At 39.6% G+C, this 23,124-nt stretch overlaps 1 protein-coding gene across 2 annotated transcripts in view; it reads right to left on the reverse strand.

Moving 5' to 3' along the window:
- The window catches only part of LOC138981266 (uncharacterized), a 53,185-nt gene that overhangs the window by 24,477 nt on the left and 5,584 nt on the right, over positions 1 to 23,124 (reverse strand). For both annotated transcript variants that reach the window (XM_070354108.1, XM_070354107.1), the window contains exons 3-12: positions 16,104 to 16,159; positions 10,868 to 11,129; positions 10,194 to 10,366; positions 9,588 to 9,737; positions 9,240 to 9,354; positions 8,793 to 8,929; positions 6,883 to 7,029; positions 4,822 to 4,905; positions 2,825 to 2,899; positions 312 to 2,202 (exon numbers count right to left, since the gene is read on the reverse strand). In XM_070354108.1, coding sequence (XP_070210209.1) covers positions 312 to 2,202; positions 2,825 to 2,899; positions 4,822 to 4,905; positions 6,883 to 7,029; positions 8,793 to 8,929; positions 9,240 to 9,354; positions 9,588 to 9,737; positions 10,194 to 10,366; positions 10,868 to 11,129; positions 16,104 to 16,159 — 3,090 coding nt within the window. The remainder of the gene's footprint in view (positions 1 to 311; positions 2,203 to 2,824; positions 2,900 to 4,821; positions 4,906 to 6,882; positions 7,030 to 8,792; positions 8,930 to 9,239; positions 9,355 to 9,587; positions 9,738 to 10,193; positions 10,367 to 10,867; positions 11,130 to 16,103; positions 16,160 to 23,124) is intronic.

The raw sequence follows: 23,124 nt of genomic DNA on the forward strand, positions 1-23,124 counted from the left end.
CCAACAGGGCTTTTAATACTGGTTGTGGTGAGCAAACAAAATATAAGGAGAAACAAGATCTTTTCAATAAGCACTGTGAAAAATTGTGTTTTTGTTGACTCAAAAGAACGGCATCTTAAGCCCAGTGAGACAATAGTAACCGAGAAGCGTCTTAATTCAAAAGCAGACAACTTGCTTAAATAAGAGCCATCAACAGGAATGACAGAAACTCAGAAAACATGTATTTTATAAGCACAATCTTACTGTGATTTATCTGATGTATCCCACAAACGTTCACTTGGTTCTCAAGAAAAACTGAAGCAAATACTTACCCAGAATCTCCTCGCTGTGAAAGCTGTCCGGCCCATGGTCACCAAAACCCTGGTTCAGAATGTGCAACACCTGCGTCACCGTCTGCTGGTGGCGTAGGCTCTCGCTGCTAAGCAACCGCTCCATCAGACTGGCGCTGCTCACTTGCGAAGCCAGCAAGGAGTTGTGAGTCACACAGATCCCACTGTCTTTGGACGGGGAAGGAGAGGAAGACTGAGACACGGAGCGATGAGGTGTGTTGTTCGAGTGTGCGCTCATGTTTCTTTCTTTGGTTCTGCTGTTTGGATAGCCCGCCCCTGAGTAGTCTACTTTTCCCACCTGAAAATCTTCAGTTCTGATTGCACCCTCGGATGTGTCCCTGACGCCTTGCACTCTGTTATCTTGAAGTACACACGCGCCTGAGCTGTTTGAACGTCTGTGACGAGAACTGTCTCTTCTTCGCACACTGCTGGAATCTGGTAACGAGTCATCTTCCAAATAGGGAGTGGATTTGGGGAGATTGGCACCATTGTCTGAGAGGTAACCGGTGGGGGAAGTGGAAGCACTGGCAGCGTTTTTGGCCCTCTGTACTGCAGTCTTCTGTATGAGACTTCTAGCGTTGCGACTGCTGGCGTTAGACCTGCTGGCGTTTCTGTATCCAGTATCCTCACTGTCCACAGAATAGTCGGCAATCAACCCAGCACCAGGGCTAACCGTTACTGGCTGCTGCCAAGGGTTGTAAGCGTGATCACTGCCAGGCGTGCGCGGGCTGCGAGGGGCACAGGGCTGAGCCCCGTAAGGCAAAACCGGTACCGGAAACAGCTGGAGCAGTCCTGTGCGGGGATCCTGCTGAAGCTGGTACTGTACCGGTCCTGGCATGACTCCACCGCTGAAAGGCATAACTGGCATAGGCAAGCTCTGGTCCATGTAGCCGGGCTGAGTCATGCCAGCCATGCTCATTGCTGGTATTGGTCCTGCTAACTGCGACACAGGGACTGAACTTGCTACTTGCTGAGACATCGCCGTATGAGAATCATGTGCTGGTACTGCTCCTGTGGATGTAGCTGGCGGACTGATCAAACCACTGTTTTGTTGCGGAGGCTTTGCATCAACACCTGAAACTTGAGCGGTAGGAACTCCAGGCTGCGAACCACCAACAGAACTCTTTACACTTATCGCATTGTCTACAGTTTGCTGGGAGCTATGAGAAGCAGAAACTGCAGGCTTTGCTCCATCACTCTTAGCCTCACCCCCAGACCCCATCTGGGCCTGCAGATGCTGTGCAATAGCCAGAGCCAAGTTCTGAGTGTCAGGCATCTGACCACTACTCTGCAAATGCTGGAGAAAGCTCTCCAAGGCTCCAGAAGTTTCTCCGGCCCCGCTACTCTTCCGGCTGCTCCTGCTACTGCTGGTCGTCCTCGGAGTTTTGGGCTTCTCTGGCACCGGAGGCTTGCCGTCATCGACCTCAACGTCCTTGGACAGGCTGCCTGGAGGTCGGTGCTTCAGCAAGTTTTTCTTGATCTCCTTGAGCTTGCGCATAACGTTCTTCTCCTTCTCCACCTCCTCCAGTACCTCTCCAGTGGCCTGATCACCGGCCTGATTACCGGCCTGAGGGGCCGAAGCCTGGAGGATGATGGGCTTGAAGTGTGTGGCTGGGGAGGAGAAAGCGCTAGGATAGCGAGGTCTGGAGCTCCCAAGGTCACCACTACTAGCTACCCCTGCTTTGGGTTTGGTAGGTACTGGCTTGAAAGCCGACCCTGTGATTGCTGTTGGTGCAGGCTGTTTGGCGTGGATGGGATGGAACGCTGAGGTCTTTGCCGTGTCTGTGTGAGACGGCTCCTCCTCTGCCGCTTCCATGCCATCCTCTAGGAACACGCCTTCCCTCTCTGTGTCGTCCAGCTCTGTCCACGTCGTCTGAGCACAAAGAGGAAGGAGAATTAGAAATAAAAAACTAAAGAAAAACAAAAGCTTGTAAAACAAAAAATCAATATCAAAATGATTATTAAGAAGCAGTACAACAAAAACAAAAAAACAACAACAACAATTAAGCATATTTCAACCCTGATCGATTTACCCAATGCAAAAGATCATGAACTCCCCCCCCCCTCCCCCCAAAAAAAGATTTAACAATCCTCCTTATCCTTGACAACAACAAAGTCAAACATATCAACAGTGCTCGGCCTCCTAATCGGGAGGTCGTGAGTTCGAATCCCGGTCGCTGCCGCCTGGTGGGTTAAGAGTGGAGATTTTTCCGATCTCCCAGGTCAACTTATGTGCAGACCTGCTTAAGTGTCTTAACCCCCTTCGTGTGTACACGCAAGCACAAGACCAAATGCGCACGGAAAAGATCCTGTAATCCATGTCAGAGTTCGGTGGGTTATGGAAACACGAAAATACCCAGCATACCTACTCAACGAAAGCGGAGTGAAGCTGTCTATGCTCTCAGAGTATAGTGTGGGGAACCCAAATGGACAAACAAGCTCACACGTAACCAGACAATTCTGGAACGCTGAAGAAGAAGTTGTATTCCACTCACCTGTAGCTCTGCCAATGTGGCTTCAGAGTCGTTCTCTAGAGAGGGAGCTTCACATTTCTTGGGCTCTCGACTTGACTGCAAAACATTGAACAATCAAAGCTGAATGATACATTATTTGTTTAACTAAGCTTCACATTTCTTGGGCTCTCGACTTGACTGCAAAACATTGAACAATCAAAGCTGAATGATACATTATTTGTTTAACTAAGCTTCACATTTCTTGGGCTCTCGACTTGACTGCAAAACATTGAACAATCTAGAGAGGGAGCTTCACATTTCTTGGGCTCTCGACTTGACTGCAAAACATTGAACAATCAAAGCTGAATGACACATTATTTGTTTAAGTAAGCTTCATATTTCAAGCACAAAAGTCAACTTGACACAAAGTACATGTACTTCACACAGAAATTCCTTACACTAGGGAGCAAACTCTGCAACAAACTATTAAGACTGAACGTTAACTCACAAATTTTGTTTCCTCGCCTATATAATAAAAAATACTTGGGCGGTGTCAGATATAAAATATGAAATAATATAGCTATTCTGATGGACACATGGGGGAATTCGGGGGCTGTGATTGGATGGTCTCTTCCGATCATCAAAGCATAATGCTACGGAAGTTGGCCATTTTTGCCAATATCCAAAAGCATATTGACATTAACAAAGACGCATGGTTCCGGTTTACCCATCTGTACCACACGATGTTTCAATCGACAACAGCACACACTGACAGCTTGAAATTCTTCTCGGGAATGTTTTTCAGCTTTACAAATGTCGATAGCATACCCTTTTTCTGCTAACTTCCTGATGAAACAGGACAAAACCAATTATTTTCTGTCCCTAAACACCACAAAATGCCCAAAGTCGAAAGATGTAGTAAGTTGCCAACTGACACAAACTTTCGCATTCGGCTTTTCTTATCTCGTAACTCCACACTAAATACCCCAATTCCCCTCTGAAGTATTGATGTTCAACCCATGGCACTAACATTCATGTAGTCGTTTATAACTGAGGTTGAAAAATTCGCTTCATGACGAGACAAGTATAAATGCCATTCACCAAACTGAAAACTTCGCTGCCGTCTGTTCGCGTTGTACGGATTAGCTGTTCTCTTCTCCTCCCCTTGTTGCATCCTAGTTCTTCAGTTGTTTCTAGTATTTTCCGTTGATGTTGTGTTTTGGTCTTCTTCATAAGTAGTCTTGTTCAAAATTAAAAAAACTTCTTTTTGTTGTATACGAATGAACTAATAAAAAGCTGTTTAACAGCTGTGTTGTCGATTTTTTTTCCAAAGTCAGTGTGGCGCCTGCACAAAACTAACGCGCATAAGAAACGGCGTCTGCTATCAAAACCTGAGATCAACGCATCGACACAAAAACTGTCATTTTGTAAGTTTGGAACAACAAATCAAGGTCAGAACACCTATATAATCGCAATTGTATTTTCAGCGTAGCAATAGGGTCCGATATTTAGACTCGAACAAGTATAGTGCGACTCGTCTTCGACTTGCCGGCATTATACTTCTCTTGTCTAAATATCGGACCCTATTGCTACGCTGAAAACACAATAGCTGTTACTGTACATCACACAGATTCACAATTTGCAATAAAGCTACTGTATTATTGAAATAACAAAATAAGGCAGAGCGCTAGTGATAATATTTAAGAATCAAAAGACGAGTATGTGAGATATGTGTAACCAATCTCCTGGCGCCTGAGAGAATAACAAACATCGAAATGAACATTAAACAACTTTCATCCTCCGGTGAAATGTTTGATCACAAGGATGAAAGTCGCTTGTTTATTTCAATGCTTGTTATTCTGTCAGGTGCATGTTTAAAATTGGCTCTGCATAACTTGATCTCTCTTACCCTTGTTGCATGTGTCAGCTATATAGAGCGCTTACATCCCTTTGCTAATGTCTTACACAATCTTTTTCTCTGTTTCTGTGCTGAAAAAGAAAAAGAAAAGCTTAAATTTAATCTAACCAGGCAGCCTCACCATCAGGGCGCAAGCATCCATGTAGATCTCATGACACGCTGACCTTGAGTCAATGCTGCTCTGCTTCTCAAATTCCTCACAAGCCTGCACACAGAGCCAACAGTTTTAAGATACAGTTTTAAGATAAAATGGAGAAAATGTTGACAGATAAACAATGATTAAAAAGCAAACGAATTAAAAACACACACACACACACACACACACACACACACACACACACACACACACACACACACACACACACACACACACACACACACACACACACACACACACACACACACACACACACACACACACACACATACACACCCCAAAAAGCAAAATCACCACTTAGTTTACATCAAAGAGTTTGCTCGTGTGTTCTTGACAGTTCAGTTGTATTACTCTCAGGAAAAATTGTTACCAGCAGTGATTCTTTTCTGGCATAACTATGCAATGTGCGGTGTATTATTTATCATGTAGGGGTAGCGTTGTGTAACACAGCTGGTATCAGGGGTGTATCTGCTTCACAAGAATCCAAATATGATCCAAATGTTTGTTGAATACAGACATGCACACATCAACCAGGCTATCTCCTAAAATGGCCGCATGGAAGTGACATCAGTTTCTGAAAAGAAGACTGATTATTGTTAAGCCTGTCTTACACTGTGCCGAATATCCTTACGAATATGAAAATGTTGTAGTCGGCCAAAAAAGAGACGAATGGACAGGAAAAAACAGAGAAAAATCAAAGGCTTACGAATCCTTGCGAATGTCATACGAATGGTTGCGACTGCTTGCGAATGTCTACCGATCATTGCGATTGTATACGAATCCATATACGGATCTATTACGAACGTTGCAAGTGGCCTTGCGAGTGTTGCGAGTGCTTGCAAACATTTTCCGAATAAAACGAGTATGCAATTTGCATTGTTCGTAATGTTGCTCTTACACTCTGGCGAATTGCCCTTGCGAATAGAATTCGCCAATAACTTGTAATGATCGGGACATGGTCGCAAGACATTCGAAAATGTTCTTAACCATTCGCCACCATTCGTCTCCGTTTGCGAACATTAGCAACATGCTCCTAATATTCGCAAGGAAGTCATATTCCGAATGTTTCGCAACGTACTCGTAAGTATTCGCAAACCATTCGTAATCATCGTAAAGGTATGCGTAGCGCTCGCAAGCATTCGTAAGGATTTTATTCGTGCACATTTTGCCAACATCTTGCAAATGGTTGCAAATTCATTACGAATTTCTCAGGAATGTTTTGACCATTTCTTCCCAATTCATAAGAATGTTGCGAAAGCCTTACGAATGCTTGCGAGTGACTGCAATTGCTTGCGAATGTTTTAAAAACAGTAAGAATATCTTGCAAACGTCTTGCAACTAAACGGCGATTTTGATGCGTATGTATTCTCAATGATCGGAACACATTCGCAAGCACTCGCAACCATTTGTAAAACATTCGCAAGGATTGGTAAGGCTTTCAATTTTCTGTATTATTCATGTCCATGCATGTGTCTATTTTTTTGCCGAATACAACATGTTCATATTCGCAAGGATATTCGGCACAATGTAACTTCAGGCATAATTAACGAATGGTTGCGAATGGCTTGCTAGCGCCACGAATACATTGCGATGATTACAAATGTCTTGCGAGTACTAACGAGTACGTTGCGAAGAGAAAAAAAATAGCAATATGACTTCCTTGCGAATATTAGGAGCAAGTTGCTATGTTCAAAACAAGAGACAAATTGTAAGGAATAGTTAAGAACATTTACGAAACTAGTCTTGCGACCATGTCCCGATCATTGTGAATTATTAGAAAATGCTATTCGCAAGAGCAATTCGGCACAGTGTATGAGTAGCTTAAGGTTCATTCATGTATGACGACAAACCTCACACAGGGCTTAATCGGGAAATTGCCATCAATGTAATGCTTTGTGTATGTGTTTTTTCCAAAATGATTGTACAGTGCTATGAGCAAGGAGTAACCCTGGATACATGCGCTCTAAAAATATGATGTATTATTATTATTATCATTATCATTATCATTATAAATCCTACACTCACCATAAGAGCTACTTCCAGTGAAGGTCTGTAGTCGGAGTCAGCCTCCACAAGAGTGGCGATCAGTTCCTGAATGGCGTCCAGCTCAGAGCTGTCGTGTTTCTCTCCTGAGGCAGCCCTCAGTGTCACGCCCAGCCCAAACAGACATGTCTGACAGACAAAATGTATACTAACTTAGATACTTCTTCTCTTCTTCTTCTGATTTCCTGAGCTTTTTATTCCCAGGATCAACTTAATTATCAAGAACCTAATGCGTGTTACACATTTTTTGTACATAAGTATGGGCACCATGAACATACACATCAAAGTCTAAGTATAATGTGAGATTTAGAAAAGTGTACATGCAACAGATTTTAAACGCTAAACGCACAAAGAAAGGTTACATTCTGTCCATCGTTTTTGAGGATGGTTTGTTCCAAGACTTTCTCAAGCCTTCATTTTAATTTCTGTGCCTTGTAGGATTAACATCACAAAGTCATTTTACAAAAGCATGGCATCTAATATTCATTGACCTTGACACAAAAACTTAACCCTTTTGGAAAGATCGAGTTTGTCATCACAGTGGCACCTGTACCGAAAGACTGTTCTTGTGAAACAAAACCTCCAAATTTATGGACTTGACCTCAGATGACCCTTTGTCTGCCAACCATATATATCCCTTTTATGAATTTTCACTTGCAGATAAGGGACACTTTTGTTCAGTGCATAGGGTGCTCTCTCATTACAGGAATCACAGTGTATGACAAAACAAGCAGTGACATTACTGTGAAACATATATGCACTGCGAGGTTGCCTGGTCATTATAGCAGCCTCACAACATAGTTAGGCCTAAAAAAAAATAGGTGTGGTTCCGGTAACCCGACCTACCCTATTTTTAGGGGCCGATCCTATAACTTTTTATCACATTTGTCACAAAAAAACACACAAAAACAAGTGCAAAAAACGCAATGCAAGCGAAAGCGCCGGAGTCGCACACTTATTTCCCTGTCAAGTAGGTTTAATTTGTACACATTAGAAAAAAAGTTTAAAAAAAAACAAGAAGAGCAAACGCTCGATCGAGTCACTTTCGCAGTTCTGAATATTATATGAGGCATCAGATGGACAGGAAGAAATTGCTATTCACAACACAATACAGATGTAAATAATTTGATGTAAAGAATAATCCTATAAAGTTTGAATCAAATCCGATGAATAGTTTCAGAGATATGATATTTCAATTTTTTTCCTTCAAGACATACCTGTGACCTTGAAAAAGGTCAAAGGTCACCAAAGCAGACGTCAAAGTGTAGAGGTCACTGGGAGTCACGTTCACATAAAATTTGAGCCCGGTCACTTTTATAGTTTCCGAGAAAAGCCCAACGTTAAGTTGTGTGTTGCCGAACAGAAAAGGCTAGTTATCTCCCTTGTTTTTCTGATAACGTTCGTAAAAGGCTACAGATGTAAATACTTTGATGTAAAGAATAATCCTACAAAGTTTCAATCACATCCGATGAACTTTGTCAAAGATATAAAATGTCTAATTTTTCCTTTGACGCTGACCTGTGACCTTGAAAAAGGTCAAAGGTCAACGAAACCATCGTTAAAGTGTAGAGGTCATTGGAGGTCACGACTAAACAAAATATGAGCCGGATCGCTTTGATAGTTTCCGAGAAAAGTCCAACGTTAAGGTGGTGTCTACGGCCGGCCGGCCGGACGGCCGGCCGGACAGACTAACACTGACCGATTACATAGAGTCACTTTTTCTCAAGTGACTCAAAAAGTGATTGCCTACCTACCTACCCTATTTTTTTTGGCTATGTTACCGTAACCACACCTATTTTTTTCTTTTGGCCTTACATAGCTGATGCATGTACACATGTAAATCAGGTTTTCCTGGGCCTGCGCTGACTATATGTACGTGGAGTTGAAGTTACCTGTTCATTCAGGATTCCCTTCTGCTGAAGCTCAGGAGCCATGAACATCACCTCCAAGGGCTTGTCTTCTGGGATGGCTTTGAACGACACACTGCCGATCTCACGAATCATCACAGTGTCCGGGGAGATGTATGCCGCTGTCATTTGTATAAATTAACATACATCACGAGAAAAAGACAACCAGTCTCCATAACATTAATTACAATTCTAGTCACAGTACTCCTGGCTTCATGATAAGATTTAACTATCCCGCAACATAAATGTTTCACAAATGTCAGAGAGGATGAACGCTCTTAGCCGATGCACAGATCTGCAGTACATGATTAACAAGATCATTATACACTGCAAGAAAAGATCTCTTTAGATATACTTCAAATATCATCCTCCCCTAATTATTTGGAATACAAGACTTTCACTGCTACCAGCAGCATGCAGTTAATTACTTACGGAGGTGTTTCTTTTTACGCTGCAGGCTGATGATGCATTCTCGACACAAGGCCCACAACTCTGCTTCTTGAAGGTAACGATCCAGTGCATCAAGGATGTCAGACAGAAGCATTCCCTGTTAAAACACAAACTTGCCAAGATCATGCACTGTGGTATCCAAGTTGAACATTCACCCCAACATTAATTAAGTAATAAAGATATTTGATATTTGTTGGAAATGTGCTTCAAAGTTCCAGAAAGAATTCTACACTATAACCGACTATTTAGCTACTGCATAGTACCGAAGCAATTTGTTGTCATAGTCACTGCACTGACGCAGAAGGGGTCTACTTAAACTGCTGCACTGACCTGACGACGTCTGCTTTTCCTTGGAGACAATAAGCTGTTGTCTTCCCCAGTGGAGCTGTGACTAATCTCTATACCAGGACTTTTGGGATTGGAATTCTCGCTCTCTTTTTTCTGCCCTGGTTGATCGTCTCCGCTCGTACTCTCGACAGCCTGCAAACATTCACACGTTGCAATACTCCATGTTATTTTGGTACACACACTGTGAGAAAGGTGAAAAAGACGGTGTAAGCTGCTAGCTAGGGAACGCAGACAATAACAAAAGAAGGAAAGCAATACAAATAAAAATAAAGTTCTCCCTCCCCCATCCCGCCCACCCCCTCTCCCAAAAGAAAACACCTGTAGTCACACACAGACAAACTAAGTCACATAGACAAACTAAGTCACACACACACACACACACACACACACACACACACACACACACACACACGCACACACACACACACACACACACAAACACACAAACACACACACACACACACACACACACACACAAACACACACACACTCACACAGCCACACAAACACATTCGCGATTTACTCACAACTGAATACCACCATCTTCCTCAGACCTACACCACCCCCTCCACCGAACTTTTTACCAACCTGTGTTTCTGCAGAAGATGCCTGTTGCCTGCTGTTAGACAGCTGTTTGCTGGAGTCTGTGTCAGAGTTACTGTTGGAGGCCCTCTGGGCAGGCGTGACCAAGCCCGTCTGGTTCTGGAGATAGGCAGTCAGTTCCTCTGTCATGGACCGTAAACTGGTCCCCTTTTCGGCACCTAGAGGGGACACACGTGGAACATAGGTGTAATGAATGTTTTGAATTTAATCGCTTTCTTTTTCTAGTTTTACTTCAACAATGAATTTAACTTTGAGGAATCAGTCTTTTGTTCCTTGCATGTAGCGTACAACAAAAACTGGTTTCATCTTCTGCACATCTATGCAAACAAAGACTAAAGTTCCTTGTAAGACCTCCAACATTCTGAGAAAAGCAGGTCATTAAAGGGAGGAGGTATCAAATGGAGCTGCATTTGCAGAAGGTAATGTAATAAAGCTTTACAAAAAACAAAAACAAAAACAGTCATAAAAGGGGGGTAGGGTGGTCGGCAGGTAGGGTGGTGTGGATGGTGTGGTGATGGGGGGGGTGTCTTGAATCCAGAGGATGAGGCTCAAAAAGCCAGGGCTTGTAAAGTGTAACAATACAATTTGACATAGATCTCTTTGTAATAACTAATGCTCCGCAACAAACACTCGGAACTCCAACAATTTCTCAATCCAACCTTCAGGATTTTCATGCTCCTCTTCAGCAGGGACACAGGCAAAGCGCTGACACACTTCCTGAGAAGAAGCGTCCTGAAGAGCGCGGTCGCAGTACTCAAGGACAAGTTCAAGGTCAGGTCGGTTCCCAGGGTTGTCCTGGGTCAGATGGGTGAGAAGGTCGGTCAGGTCCTGGGAAAGGGCGGATTTAGCGTCTTGACCTTCTGGGCCGCCAGAGTACTCTACCGCAAATAGCAAGGTCATCCCCAGCGAATACAGGTGGGACTGTTGGGAAAGAAAAGAAATATTAAATAATGCTTTTTATTGCTTTTAATAAAGAGACGAGAAGACTGGTTCGGCATTGGCTCTCAGTGTCTTAGTGTTGGACTCTATCGTTACAACGCTTTAATCTTTACTTTAGATTCCCTCTCTCAAAGAGAACGTGCAAGTGGGACTGTAGTAAAAGAAACACACTATATTTCACCACTTATTTTTATTATCCCAAGCGCCATTTAACAGGCTGTTTCCAATTTATCAAGCTCTCAGCTAGTGTCTTACAAAATACTGTTGCCTGTACATCTAGAGCATTTATTCATCTTAGCCGCTAAGTATTTGATCATCTCAGACAGGATGCGAGTTCATCTATACTAGGAGTGAATCACAGAATCACATCACAAACACATTTTTTTTTTTATTGTTGAAATAATCTAATGCAAGCTAGTAAAAAAATGGATTTTTCAATGTAATATTGTTAATAAAACATGTCCTCACTTAATTCTGCTGCTGGTTTCAGGCCAGCTAACCCATGCACACAAAATTACTTAAAAACAGTTTGTCACATCATATAACAATTTTCATACTTACAGTTACACATACAACATACCAGATCAAATTGTAATACAGTAGTGTGTTTATGTGTGAGGCCTCTGACAATTAAGTAACAACATATTGTCAAAGGCGTCTCCAGTGAGGTCATTAGAGCAAAAACTATGTTCCTAAGCTTCAGAATTGAAAATGCCACGCAAAGTATTGATCTGCAACTACAAACTAAAGGTTTTCTGACGCTAATTATCACTTTGACATACCTAGCACTTCATGAAAGCAAGTCTGTGTCCAATTAAACTACAGTTTTGTTTGAAGAATAAACACAACTCACTGTTAGAAAATAGCCCAGGTGAATATAATATTAATTTCTATTTGTTGGGCTGTATCATACTGATTCAACTGGAAACTCACCACAAAAAAACTGACAATGTTAACTAAAGCACAAGCTTTAATGCAGCATTTAACGGTTTATCTTGAGGTGTAACTCAAAGACTGACATTTCTAAAAGCAATAAGTCACCCACAAAACTCTGAATACATTTGTTCGCTAACTGTACCTAAATGGGCTGCTAGGACTGTTCAATGTGTTATGTACTGTAAAATGTATTATAAATAGTCCAGAAATTTGAAAAGAAAGCTTGACACTAGAAACATACCACCAATCACAATACTTCAATCTATTCCATTATCCAGGTCAGTTTAGATATATATCCTTCTTTTGTAAACTCAAAAGAGCTTAGAAGTCAAATCACACTTTGAAATCTAATGTACGGCATCATTGAGACACAATTAAGTTAAACAGAGGTTTTTTTTTAAATCCCTATATCAATGTATCCCCATATAAACTGATTAGCAACACAGCTCCATAACCCTTATTGACAACAAAATGCATTGTGTAACAATTCAATGACTATAATTCTACTAAATAAGAAAGTTTCAAGTGGATTTAAAGACACACTTTAAAGACAAAATATGCCAAGAAAGTTCTGATGGACACTCAAGCACCAAAACCTCAAAGTTAGATAAAAAAATAGATTTCATGCTGAGATGGATTTTAATTTTCAAAAGTCAACACATGCAATAACAAGTCGCGTAAGGCGAAAATACAACATTTAGTCAAGCTCAGTCAAACTCACAGAATGAAACTGAACGCATTGCATTTTTTCCGCAAGACCGTACACTCGTAGCATCGTCTGTCCACCGCTCGTGGAAAAGGTAGTGAAATTAACAATGCAGAAAAGCGCGGTAGCGGTTGCGCTGAGGAGAATAGCACACTTTTCTATATGTGAGACAATGACTGTCTATTGCATTGTTGCGCATCTTGTTGGATTGTTTTGCGAGTTGTTGCGTTGTGGCGCACTAATAAGACGTGTGCAATATATCACGTGAGACCGCGAGACTCGTAAGAGATCTCAGCAGTCGAGCGGGAACGTTGAGAAGGTAAAGAACAAGAAACGACTTGCTCGACTCAATTTGTATTGGTTTGACTGAGAAGATTCCACCAACGAACAATAGAGCAACAACAAGGCACCACATATATCTCTATTCTTTTTAATTCTCTGAATGTGTTTTTAATCCAAACATATCATATCTATATGTTTTTGGAATCAGGAACGGACAAGGAATAAGATGAAATTGTTTTTAAATCGATTTCGGAAATTTAATTTTAATCATAATTTTTATATTTTTTATTTTCAGAGCTTGTTTTTAATCCGAATATAACATATTTACATGTTTTTGGAATCAAAAAATGATGAAGAATAGTAATTTTGGATCGTTTTATAAAAAAATAATTTTAATTACAATTTTCAGATTTTTAATGACCAAAGTCATTAATTAATTTTTAAGCCTCCAAGCTGAAATGCAATCCCAAAGTCCGGCCTTCGTCGAAGATTGCTTGGCCAAAATTTTGATCAATTTGATTGAAAAATGAAGGTGTGACAGTGCCGCCTCAACTTTTACAAAATGCTGGATATGACGTCATAAAAGACATTTATCGAAAAAAATGAAAAAAACGTCTGGGGATATCATACCCAGGAACTCTCATGAAAAATTTCATAAAGATCGGTCCAGTAGTTTACTCTGAATCGCTCTACACACACACACACACACACACACACACACACACACACACACACACACACACACACATACACTGTACATGTACACACATACACCACGACCCTCGTCTCGATTCCCCCCTCTATGTTAAAACATTTAGTCAAAACTTGACTAAATATAAAAAGTAATACGGTATGTAATCACAGGCAGTTAAATAGATAATAAGCAACAACAAGTAATCTAGCAGTTTAGCTGTACTCACTTGAGGACCCTGATGCTGTGACGTTGAGAAGTTTAACATTTTTAAAAATATGAGAAAACAAATCCAAGAAAGCAGAGATGCATGGAACTGGAAGCCACATTTTTGTGTGAAAACTGAACAGGAACATATAACTTATTATGCGTAAGAGAGTGGATAACTGGCTTCCAATCCATTCTTTCAAAACTTCACACTTGCAAGCGCAAGTACACACAAACACATGCACCCAGGGTTTAGCCTGAAAGAAAAAGACGATGGGACATTTGTCCCCCTCAACCAAATTCTAATGAGACATTACATGGTCAGAGGCAGAACAGGCAAAGCTAGGCTAGGCGGTCCAAAAATGGTTTTGTCGAAAGATGCAAAATAGTGCTGTTTGGTGCCATATGATGATATGAGAATTTGCCAGTGTATCAGGTACGTGTGTGTGTGTCTGTGTTTCGATCGATATCGCTTCTGTTGACAGTTTCCACAGAGGCCGTAAACGTGCAAGCACAGATAGTTCGCAGGATTGGTTGAATAATAATGAATTACATTTTAAAAGCCGATCACAGGGCATTAATTATTTCACGAACTCGCAAGTTGCTCGGCTTGGCACGCATTTTTGCTTAGGTCATTCCGAACAATATATTTTCGTGAAAAGTGTGCATGGGGTGGCGCAGTGGTACGTAATCTCGGTGCGCCCTTTGACGCACTGAAGGGAATTCCAATGGGACATTTTGAGATGTTATGCGCAAGGCGCACTAGTAAATGAAACTCTGTGCACCCACCCTAAATCCAATAGTTTTTTCACCTCCTAACTTTGGTAAACAGAATCACTTTAACATTTAATATTTCAAACTGAATCATTTAAGTACTCCAAAATGAAACTAACATTGGAAGGATCTTCAGAAGGATCACAACGAGAGTACATCCTTGATCTGAATATGAACTTGTCATACAAAAGTGTGTTTCTTAGTTAAAAACATGAAGCCATAAAAACTCCTTGTTATATCTTTATATTATATGCTGATGATACAACCACATGCCTATTATATTACAAGTACTACAGGTTATACATGTATCTATATACACTTGTTACACCTGCATGAAATTAACATAGATGGTCATACATGAGACTTCCAGGAACCCTACACAAAATCAATGATTAACCTACTAGTTGCATACATGATTCCTATAATTATGTTTCAGATATATATATAGGACTCCTATAGGTCTTGTTTCTGCATTCATACAGGGCGGATTACAATAAATGCTACATAGGTGACCCATAGGAAATTGACCTATATAGTTTCAAAATATATGTCATAATGCAACATTTTTTGTTTGTTTGTTTGCTTAACGCCCAGTCCACCACGAAGGGTGATATCAGGGCGGTGCTGCTTTGACATTTAACGTGCGCCACACACAAGACAGAAGTCGCAGCACAGGCTTCATGTCTGGGCACCCATGCAGTCACATTATTCTGACACCGGAACAACCAGTCCTAGCACTAACCCCATAATGCCAGACGCCAGGCGGAGCAGCCACTATAACATTGCCAATTTTAAAGTCTTAGGTATGACCCGGACGGGGTTCGAACCCACGACCTCCCGCTCACTGGGATGACGCCTTACCACTAGGCCACCGTGTTGCGGTTATAATGCAACATATAGGAGTCCTAAAGGGAACATATATCATTTTTGTGTGTCCCTAGCTATTTCCCGTAGATTCCCTACATCTTGTTTGCATTTAAAATTCGCCGCACACATGAGTAGACCTGTAGGTCACCTATATAATACATATAAGAATTCAAAGCGGGTTTCATAAAGAAGACCTATAGGTTTATTTCGCACAGGTCATCTAAAGCTTGCAAGATATTATTTTATTAATACATGTATTTACTACATCTCAATAATTTGCCACAGATCACAATTAAATACTCACTCGGTGCATATATTAAGTTGTGTATAAGCATGTGCATTTTTGTGTGCTTTTCTTCAAACATTATATACATGTACATGAGAGGACAGCACGTTTCGCCCTGCAGTCCGGACTGACGATCTGACAGCGAACGACAAGAAGAAGATATACATGTACATCAAAACATGCAAGTAATTACTTATATAAATTTACCTCATAAGAACACCCATCTTCAACCAGCTCAGGTGGAATGTACAGTGGCTCTGGGTCTGAAAGAGACAACAACAAAAAACAGATATTAAAAAATTCACCAATGATCACAAGCACTCGATATATAGCCGATCCATCAATCACTTTTTTTTAAGAAAAACACAAATATTCACACTTAATAATCTTTCTTTATATCATCACTGACATTTTAATACAGAATTCCTACAAAATATTACAATAGTAAAATGCTTGTATTTGTTTTATTCTTAAAATGCATCTTTTATCACTAATGACCGCCATGCATTGACAAAACTGATCTAGAGCTGCAGTGCTCTCTGGTATGCCAGGGACAATACATAATACAAAAAAATAATTAGTCATGCAATTAAAAAGAAATGGGCAAACATCAATTTAATAGGTGCCAAATATACAACAAACCAAAAAAAATATCACCTGCTAAAAGCTCTTCAACATCGCAAGAACATATTTGAATCAGTTGAAATCACTTGACCAGCACAACAATCTGAGAAAACTAGCAATTTACTCGAAAATAAAAACAAACCGAACAATATCACCTGTACAACAATCTGAGAAAACTAGCAATTTACTCCAAAATAAAAACAAACCGAACAATATCACCTGTACAACAATCTGAGAAAACTAGCAATTTACTCCAAAATAAAAACAAACCGAACAATATCACCTGTACAGCAATCTGAGAAAACTAGCAATTTACTCCAAAATAAAAACAAACCGAACAATATCACCTGTACAGCAATCTGAGAAAACTAGCAATTTACTCCAAAATAAAAACAAACCGAACAATATCACCTGTTCAACAATCTGAGAAAACTAGCAATTTACTCCAAAAAGAAACAAACCGAACAATATCACCTGTACAACAATTAATCTGAGAAAACTAGCAATTACTCCAAAATAAAAACAAACCGAACAATATCACCTGTACAGCAATCTGAGAAAACTAGCAATTTACTCCAAAATAAAAACAAAACGAACAATATCACCTGTACAGCAATCTGAGAAAACTAGTAAATTACTCCCAAATAAAAACAAACCGAACAATATCACCTGTACAGGAATCTGAGAAAACTAGCAATTTACTCCAACATAAAAACAAACCGAACAATATCACTTGTACAACAATCTCAGAAAACTAGCAATATACTCCAAAATAAAAACAAACCGAACAATATCACCTGTACAACAATCTGAGAAAACCAGCAATTTACTCCAAAATAAAAACAAACTGAACAATATCACCTGCACAGCAATCTGAGAAAACTAGCAATTTACTCTAACATAAAAACAAACTGAACAATATCACCTGTTCAACAATCTGAGAAAACTAGCAATTTACTCCAAAATAAAAACAAACCGAACAATATCACCTGTACAGCAATCTGAGAAAACTAGCAATTTACTCCAAAATAAAAACAAACCGAACAACATCACCTGTACAGCTATCTGAGAAAACTAGCAATTTACTCCAAAATAAAAACAAACCGAACAATATCACCTGTTCAACAATCTGAGAAAACTAGCAATTTACTCCAAAAAGAAACAAACCGAACAATATCACCTGTACAACAATCTGAGAAAACTAGCAATTTACTCCAACATAAAAACAAACCGAACAATATCACTTGTACAACAATCTGAGAAAACTAGCAATTTACTCCAAAATAAAAACAAAACGAACAATATCACCTGTACAGCAATCTGAGAAAACTAGCAATTTACTCCAAAATAAAAACAAACCGAACAATATCACCTGTACAACAATCTGAGAAAACTAGCAATTTACTCCAAAATCAAAAATAAAAATGAACAATATCACCTGTACAGCAATCTGAGAAAACTAGCAATTTGCTCCAAAATAAAAACAAACCGAACAATATCACCTGTACAGCAATCTGAGAAAACTAGCAATTTGCTCCCAAATAAAAACAAACCGAACAATATCACCTGTACAGCAATCTGAGAAAACTAGCAATTTACTCCAAAATAAAAACAAACCGAACAATATCACCTGTACAGCAATCTGAGAAAACTAGCAATTTACTCCAAAATAAAAACAAAACGAACAATATCACCTGTACAGCAATCTGAGAAAACTAGCAATTTACTCCAAAATAAAAACAAACCGAACATTATCACCTGTACAACAATCTCAGAAAACTAGCAATTTACTCCAAAATAAAAACAAAACGAACAATATCACCTGTACAGCAATCTGAGAAAACTAGTAAATTACTCCCAAATAAAAACAAACCGAACAATATCACCTGTACAGGAATCTGAGAAAACTAGCAATTTACTCCAACATAAAAACAAACCGAACAATATCACCTGTACAACAATCTGAGAAAACTAGCAATTTACTCCAAAATAAAAACAAACCGAACAATATCACCTGTACAGCAATCTGAGAAAACTAGCAATTTACTCCAACATAAAAACAAACCGAACAATATCACCTGTACAACAATCTGAGAAAACTAGCAATTTACTCCAAAATAAAAACAAACCGAACAATATCACCTGTACAGCAATCTGAGAAAACTAGCAATTTACTCCAAAATAAAAATAAAACGAACAATATCACCTGTACAGCAATCTGAGAAAACTAGCAATTTACTCCAAAATAAAAACAAACCGAACAATATCACCTGTACAGCAATCTGAGAAAACTAGCAATTTACTCCAAAATAAAAACAAAACAAACAAACCTGTACAACAATCTGAGAAAACTAGCAATTTACTCCAAAATAAAAACAAACCGAACAATATCACCTGTACAACAATCTGAGAAAACTAGCAATTTACTCCAAAATAAAAAATAAAAACGAACAATGTCACCTGTACAACAATCTGAGAAAACTAGCAATTTACTCCAAAATAAAAACAAACCGAACAATATCACCTGTACAGCAATCTGAGAAAACTAGCAATTTACTCCAACATAAAAACAAACCGAACAATATCACTTGTACAACAATCTGAGAAAACTAGCAATTTACTCCAAAATCAAAAATAAAAACGAACAATATCACCTGTACAGCAATCTGAGAAAACTAGCAATTTACTCCAAAACAAAAACAAACCGAACAATATCACCTGTACAACAATCTGAGAAAACTAGCAATTTACTCCAAAATCAAAAATAAAAACGAACAATGTCACCTGTACAACAATCTGAGAAGACTAGCAATTTACTCCCAAATAAAAAATATCACCTGTTGGAATCTGAATCACCCAAACTCCAATCCCAAAGCAAATATGGAATCAGTTCAAATCACTTGACCGGCACAAAAATCAAAGAGAACTGGACATGTCACCAAGTTGTGAGGCAGAGAATGTTGACCACCAGGGTATTTCCAGCTTTTGTCTCTACAACTACCTATAAGCGCCTTCCTGCACAATTAATACCTAATTCTGTCCCTTTTCAACCCCCTATGTTTTGCTTGCTACTATAGCATGTACTAGCACAATTTCACCTTACCCTACGAGTAACAATTATTAGGCCAGTTCCACAAGTGAGGGTGTGGGTTTGAGAGCTCTGAGCCGAAGGAAAAAAGAGATTAAGGGACAGACATGTATAGAGAGTGACCAGACTGTGGAACCAATCTGCTATTCACCGACCCAGGTCCAGCAGACTTGGCCAGCTTACTGGTCAACTCGCCAATGCAGGTCAGTGCATTGCAGTACAGGGGAACCCCCCTTTTAAGACCCCCAATTTAAGACTTCCTCCCTTTTAAGACCTTGTTTTCTTAGACTTTCTATTCATAACCTGTGTAAATTTACCCCCATTGTAAGACTCCCTCCTTTTTAAGACCTGAATTTGTCAGATTATTCGAGGTCTTAACAGGGGAGGTTGCACTGTAGGTAGTGGTTGCAGGAAACATGCAGTATTGGCCAAAGAAGAATGCTGTTGTATATTAATGGGGACAGAATCACCACGAGGATTAATGTGTACACTACAGTCTTTTTAGAAAGGAATGCTACGTCTGGCCCATAAGAACAAATCAAGACAATAAAGCTTTGAGAATCGATCATTATATCCACCAAGTCTGACCGATCAAGCGTAAAATCAACACATAAAAGAGAAATCTGTAGCAATATCTACTTGTACTAATGAAATTATATACATATTTTTATAGTGTTGCACTTAGCTATTAGTGTCACAGTTACTATAAGGCAGACACATGCAGACATACATTTTAAGATTATATTCAAGCGTGTCTATAATAAGCTCACTAAACCGCACGCTGATTTGAAAATGATAATCCCCCCATGATTTTAAAATTCACAGAACCAATTTCCTACATTTACAATATCAGTGCCTCATAAACAAAATGTAGTTCTTATCGCAATTACCCAATCAGAATTTGGAATTGGAACATGAAATACTAAAAGTTGATTCCAATACAAATAAAATAAAAGTCCTAGTTTCCACAAGACCAGGCAACCAGGCTACAAAGTAACTACATTCAAGAGGAAGGGTGTCCATTCCATGTGAATCTGCTTGGATTGGATTTGTGGTCATTCACATGATTCAAGGTTTACATAAGAATTAAGGCAACAGCAACAAAAATATGTAGGTTTAGGGTAACGTGACCACAAAAAGTAGGGTCGGTAGGTATAGGCTTTAAAAAAAATAAAAATAAACTTTTGCTGACCTCATAATAATATGAAAATATTACAAACACCATTTTGTCTCATGCTCTTAAATTGTATTGCAAATGTCACATGTGATGTCGAGTTCAAAGGAGGTTACTTCCCTTAGTCTCGGTATGGTTCGCAAAATGTGTCAACAGTTATTTTTTGTTTTTGTTTTTTGAGAAATAAAAAACACATTTATGGGTTGGCGGGAAAATATAGGGTCGGTCGGGTTACCCTGAACCAAAAATTTTTGTGTGTGTGGCCTAAGTTTAAAAAAATTGTATCTTTAATTTTACCTGAAGGCAAACTAAGGCAACTCTACTGCTTCCACTTGGAAGCTCATTCATTCATTTATTCATTCGCTCGGCTTCTTGACGAATGGACGTAAACTGATTCTATCAAGATAAGTTTTTTTGTGAATATTTGTTTGTCTGTTCACTTAAAAGACTGTTGGGTCGAAATATCTGTGAATGTACAGTGTTGTTGCCAGGCCTCGGTCTTCGGTCTCTGACGCATTCTTTTCTGATTTGACGCATTGGACCTAGCCTTGTCCGGTCGATGGACCGATAGTTTTTACGTTTTGGTGGTCAACTGACCGATACATATTCGTACAAGGCGGACAAGGTCTGCAATGAATGGAATAGGAGTTGCAAAGTCGGAAAACAAACCCCGATCGAAATGCTCATGTTCGCTACGAGTGAAAATGCACTCGGTGCCGAGTCCATGTTTGTCGTCATTGACACTTGAGGCTGCGTTTACGGAAATACCCGATCCAGCCGGTGTACCTATTTACCGAAAACGGTGCAAACAGCGGAAAGTTCATATATAAATTATAAGTTCATATTATTAAGTTTTTTGTTTAAGTTTATATATTACATTTATTACGAGACAACAACCATGCAACACAAAACCACCCTTGGCATCACAAATGACATTCTATCCCAATCACTATCCTACCACTGATCCTCCAGTTGTGGTCTCACACATAACCTTTTTTCAACTGGGCGATCGCAGTTAGGATACCAATCCAAATAACCGTTACAGTTATGCTGGGCCAATTATACTTTGTCAATGCAATTACAAAAGTGATGATCAGCAATTCGCTCTACTATGCCAAGGGAGGTAAGTTGAAGACACAAGAGGTATGAACACAGAACAGTTCAATTCACATTTATTCATGTTTTCCACATGTTGCAATCTTTGTATTATACATATTTGGCATATGAATGGGCACGGATAGGTAGCAGATAGACATGGTTAAAGTGAACACTATTAGCAAAAATTCGTTTAGCGTTGTTCTCTGTGTAGACTCAGGATCCGAAGAGGCTAAAGCTAGACTCTTCCCACGTGACACTGAGTCTGCATACAACTGAACCGTTTAGGGATAAGTGTGTTCTTTAGCCTCCATCGAATGTTAGGCTAAAAGATGGTTGTAGCTCGTCATAAAATCATTTATGGCAGAAGCCGAAATGTATTTAATGTGTACTGCCAAAAGTGAGCAAATGAGCGCCATACACTAATTATTTCTGTGAGAATCAGATAATAAAGTGTTATCATTGTTCAATGGCTTTATTGTCATTTTTGCGTAAAAAGATAGATTTAACTCCGGACTGTAAGTTATTTTGTATTGCATGTATCAAAGGTATGGCGGTACAATTAGGACCTATTGGTTTTTTTAAAGCCAGGACATTTGGACCTATTGGTTTTTCTTAGGGAGGTCCAAATGACCTATTGTCTTCTTAGGCTGGCAACAACACTGAATGTATTGTTTTGTCAATAATAAGGCCAAAAAAAAAAAATTGTCTGTTTCTGGTCACCCGACCGACCCTAAATTTCGGCGCCGACCCTAAACTTTTTTTTTCCAAACTCAAAATTTTTTTTTTTTTTTTTTTTGGTGGTAAAGGACAGGGTGAGAAAATGAACAACAAAAACGTGTGAAAACGAAAGTCCGCTGACGATTTGTAAATGTGTTGAGTGTCTTGTCTCTATGTATAGTGAATCCAGTCTCTTTGCGCGATTTTTAAAGTTAGTTTTATTGGTCTACATTTGGGGGAAGAAAAAAAAATCCCTACCTACCGACCCTATTTTTTTTAGCCATGCTACCAGAAACAGACAATTTTTTTTTTTGGCCTAACAAACGTTCCAACAACCCACCTTTCTTGTTTTTTGATTCACTTGGAACTGATAGTTTTGTAAACCCCATGAAGTATTGGCACTGAGTGAGTGATCTGCTATCAAAGTGATTGATTGAGGGATCAGGTAGCACCTGATTATTTCCCTGACAAACTGATTGTAGTCGCTACAGACTGCCTGAGTGACACAAATCTGCTGCTGAATGGTT

Source organism: Littorina saxatilis, linkage group LG12 (assembly GCF_037325665.1).
Source record: "Littorina saxatilis isolate snail1 linkage group LG12, US_GU_Lsax_2.0, whole genome shotgun sequence".
Lineage (NCBI taxonomy): Eukaryota > Metazoa > Mollusca > Gastropoda > Littorinimorpha > Littorinidae > Littorina > Littorina saxatilis.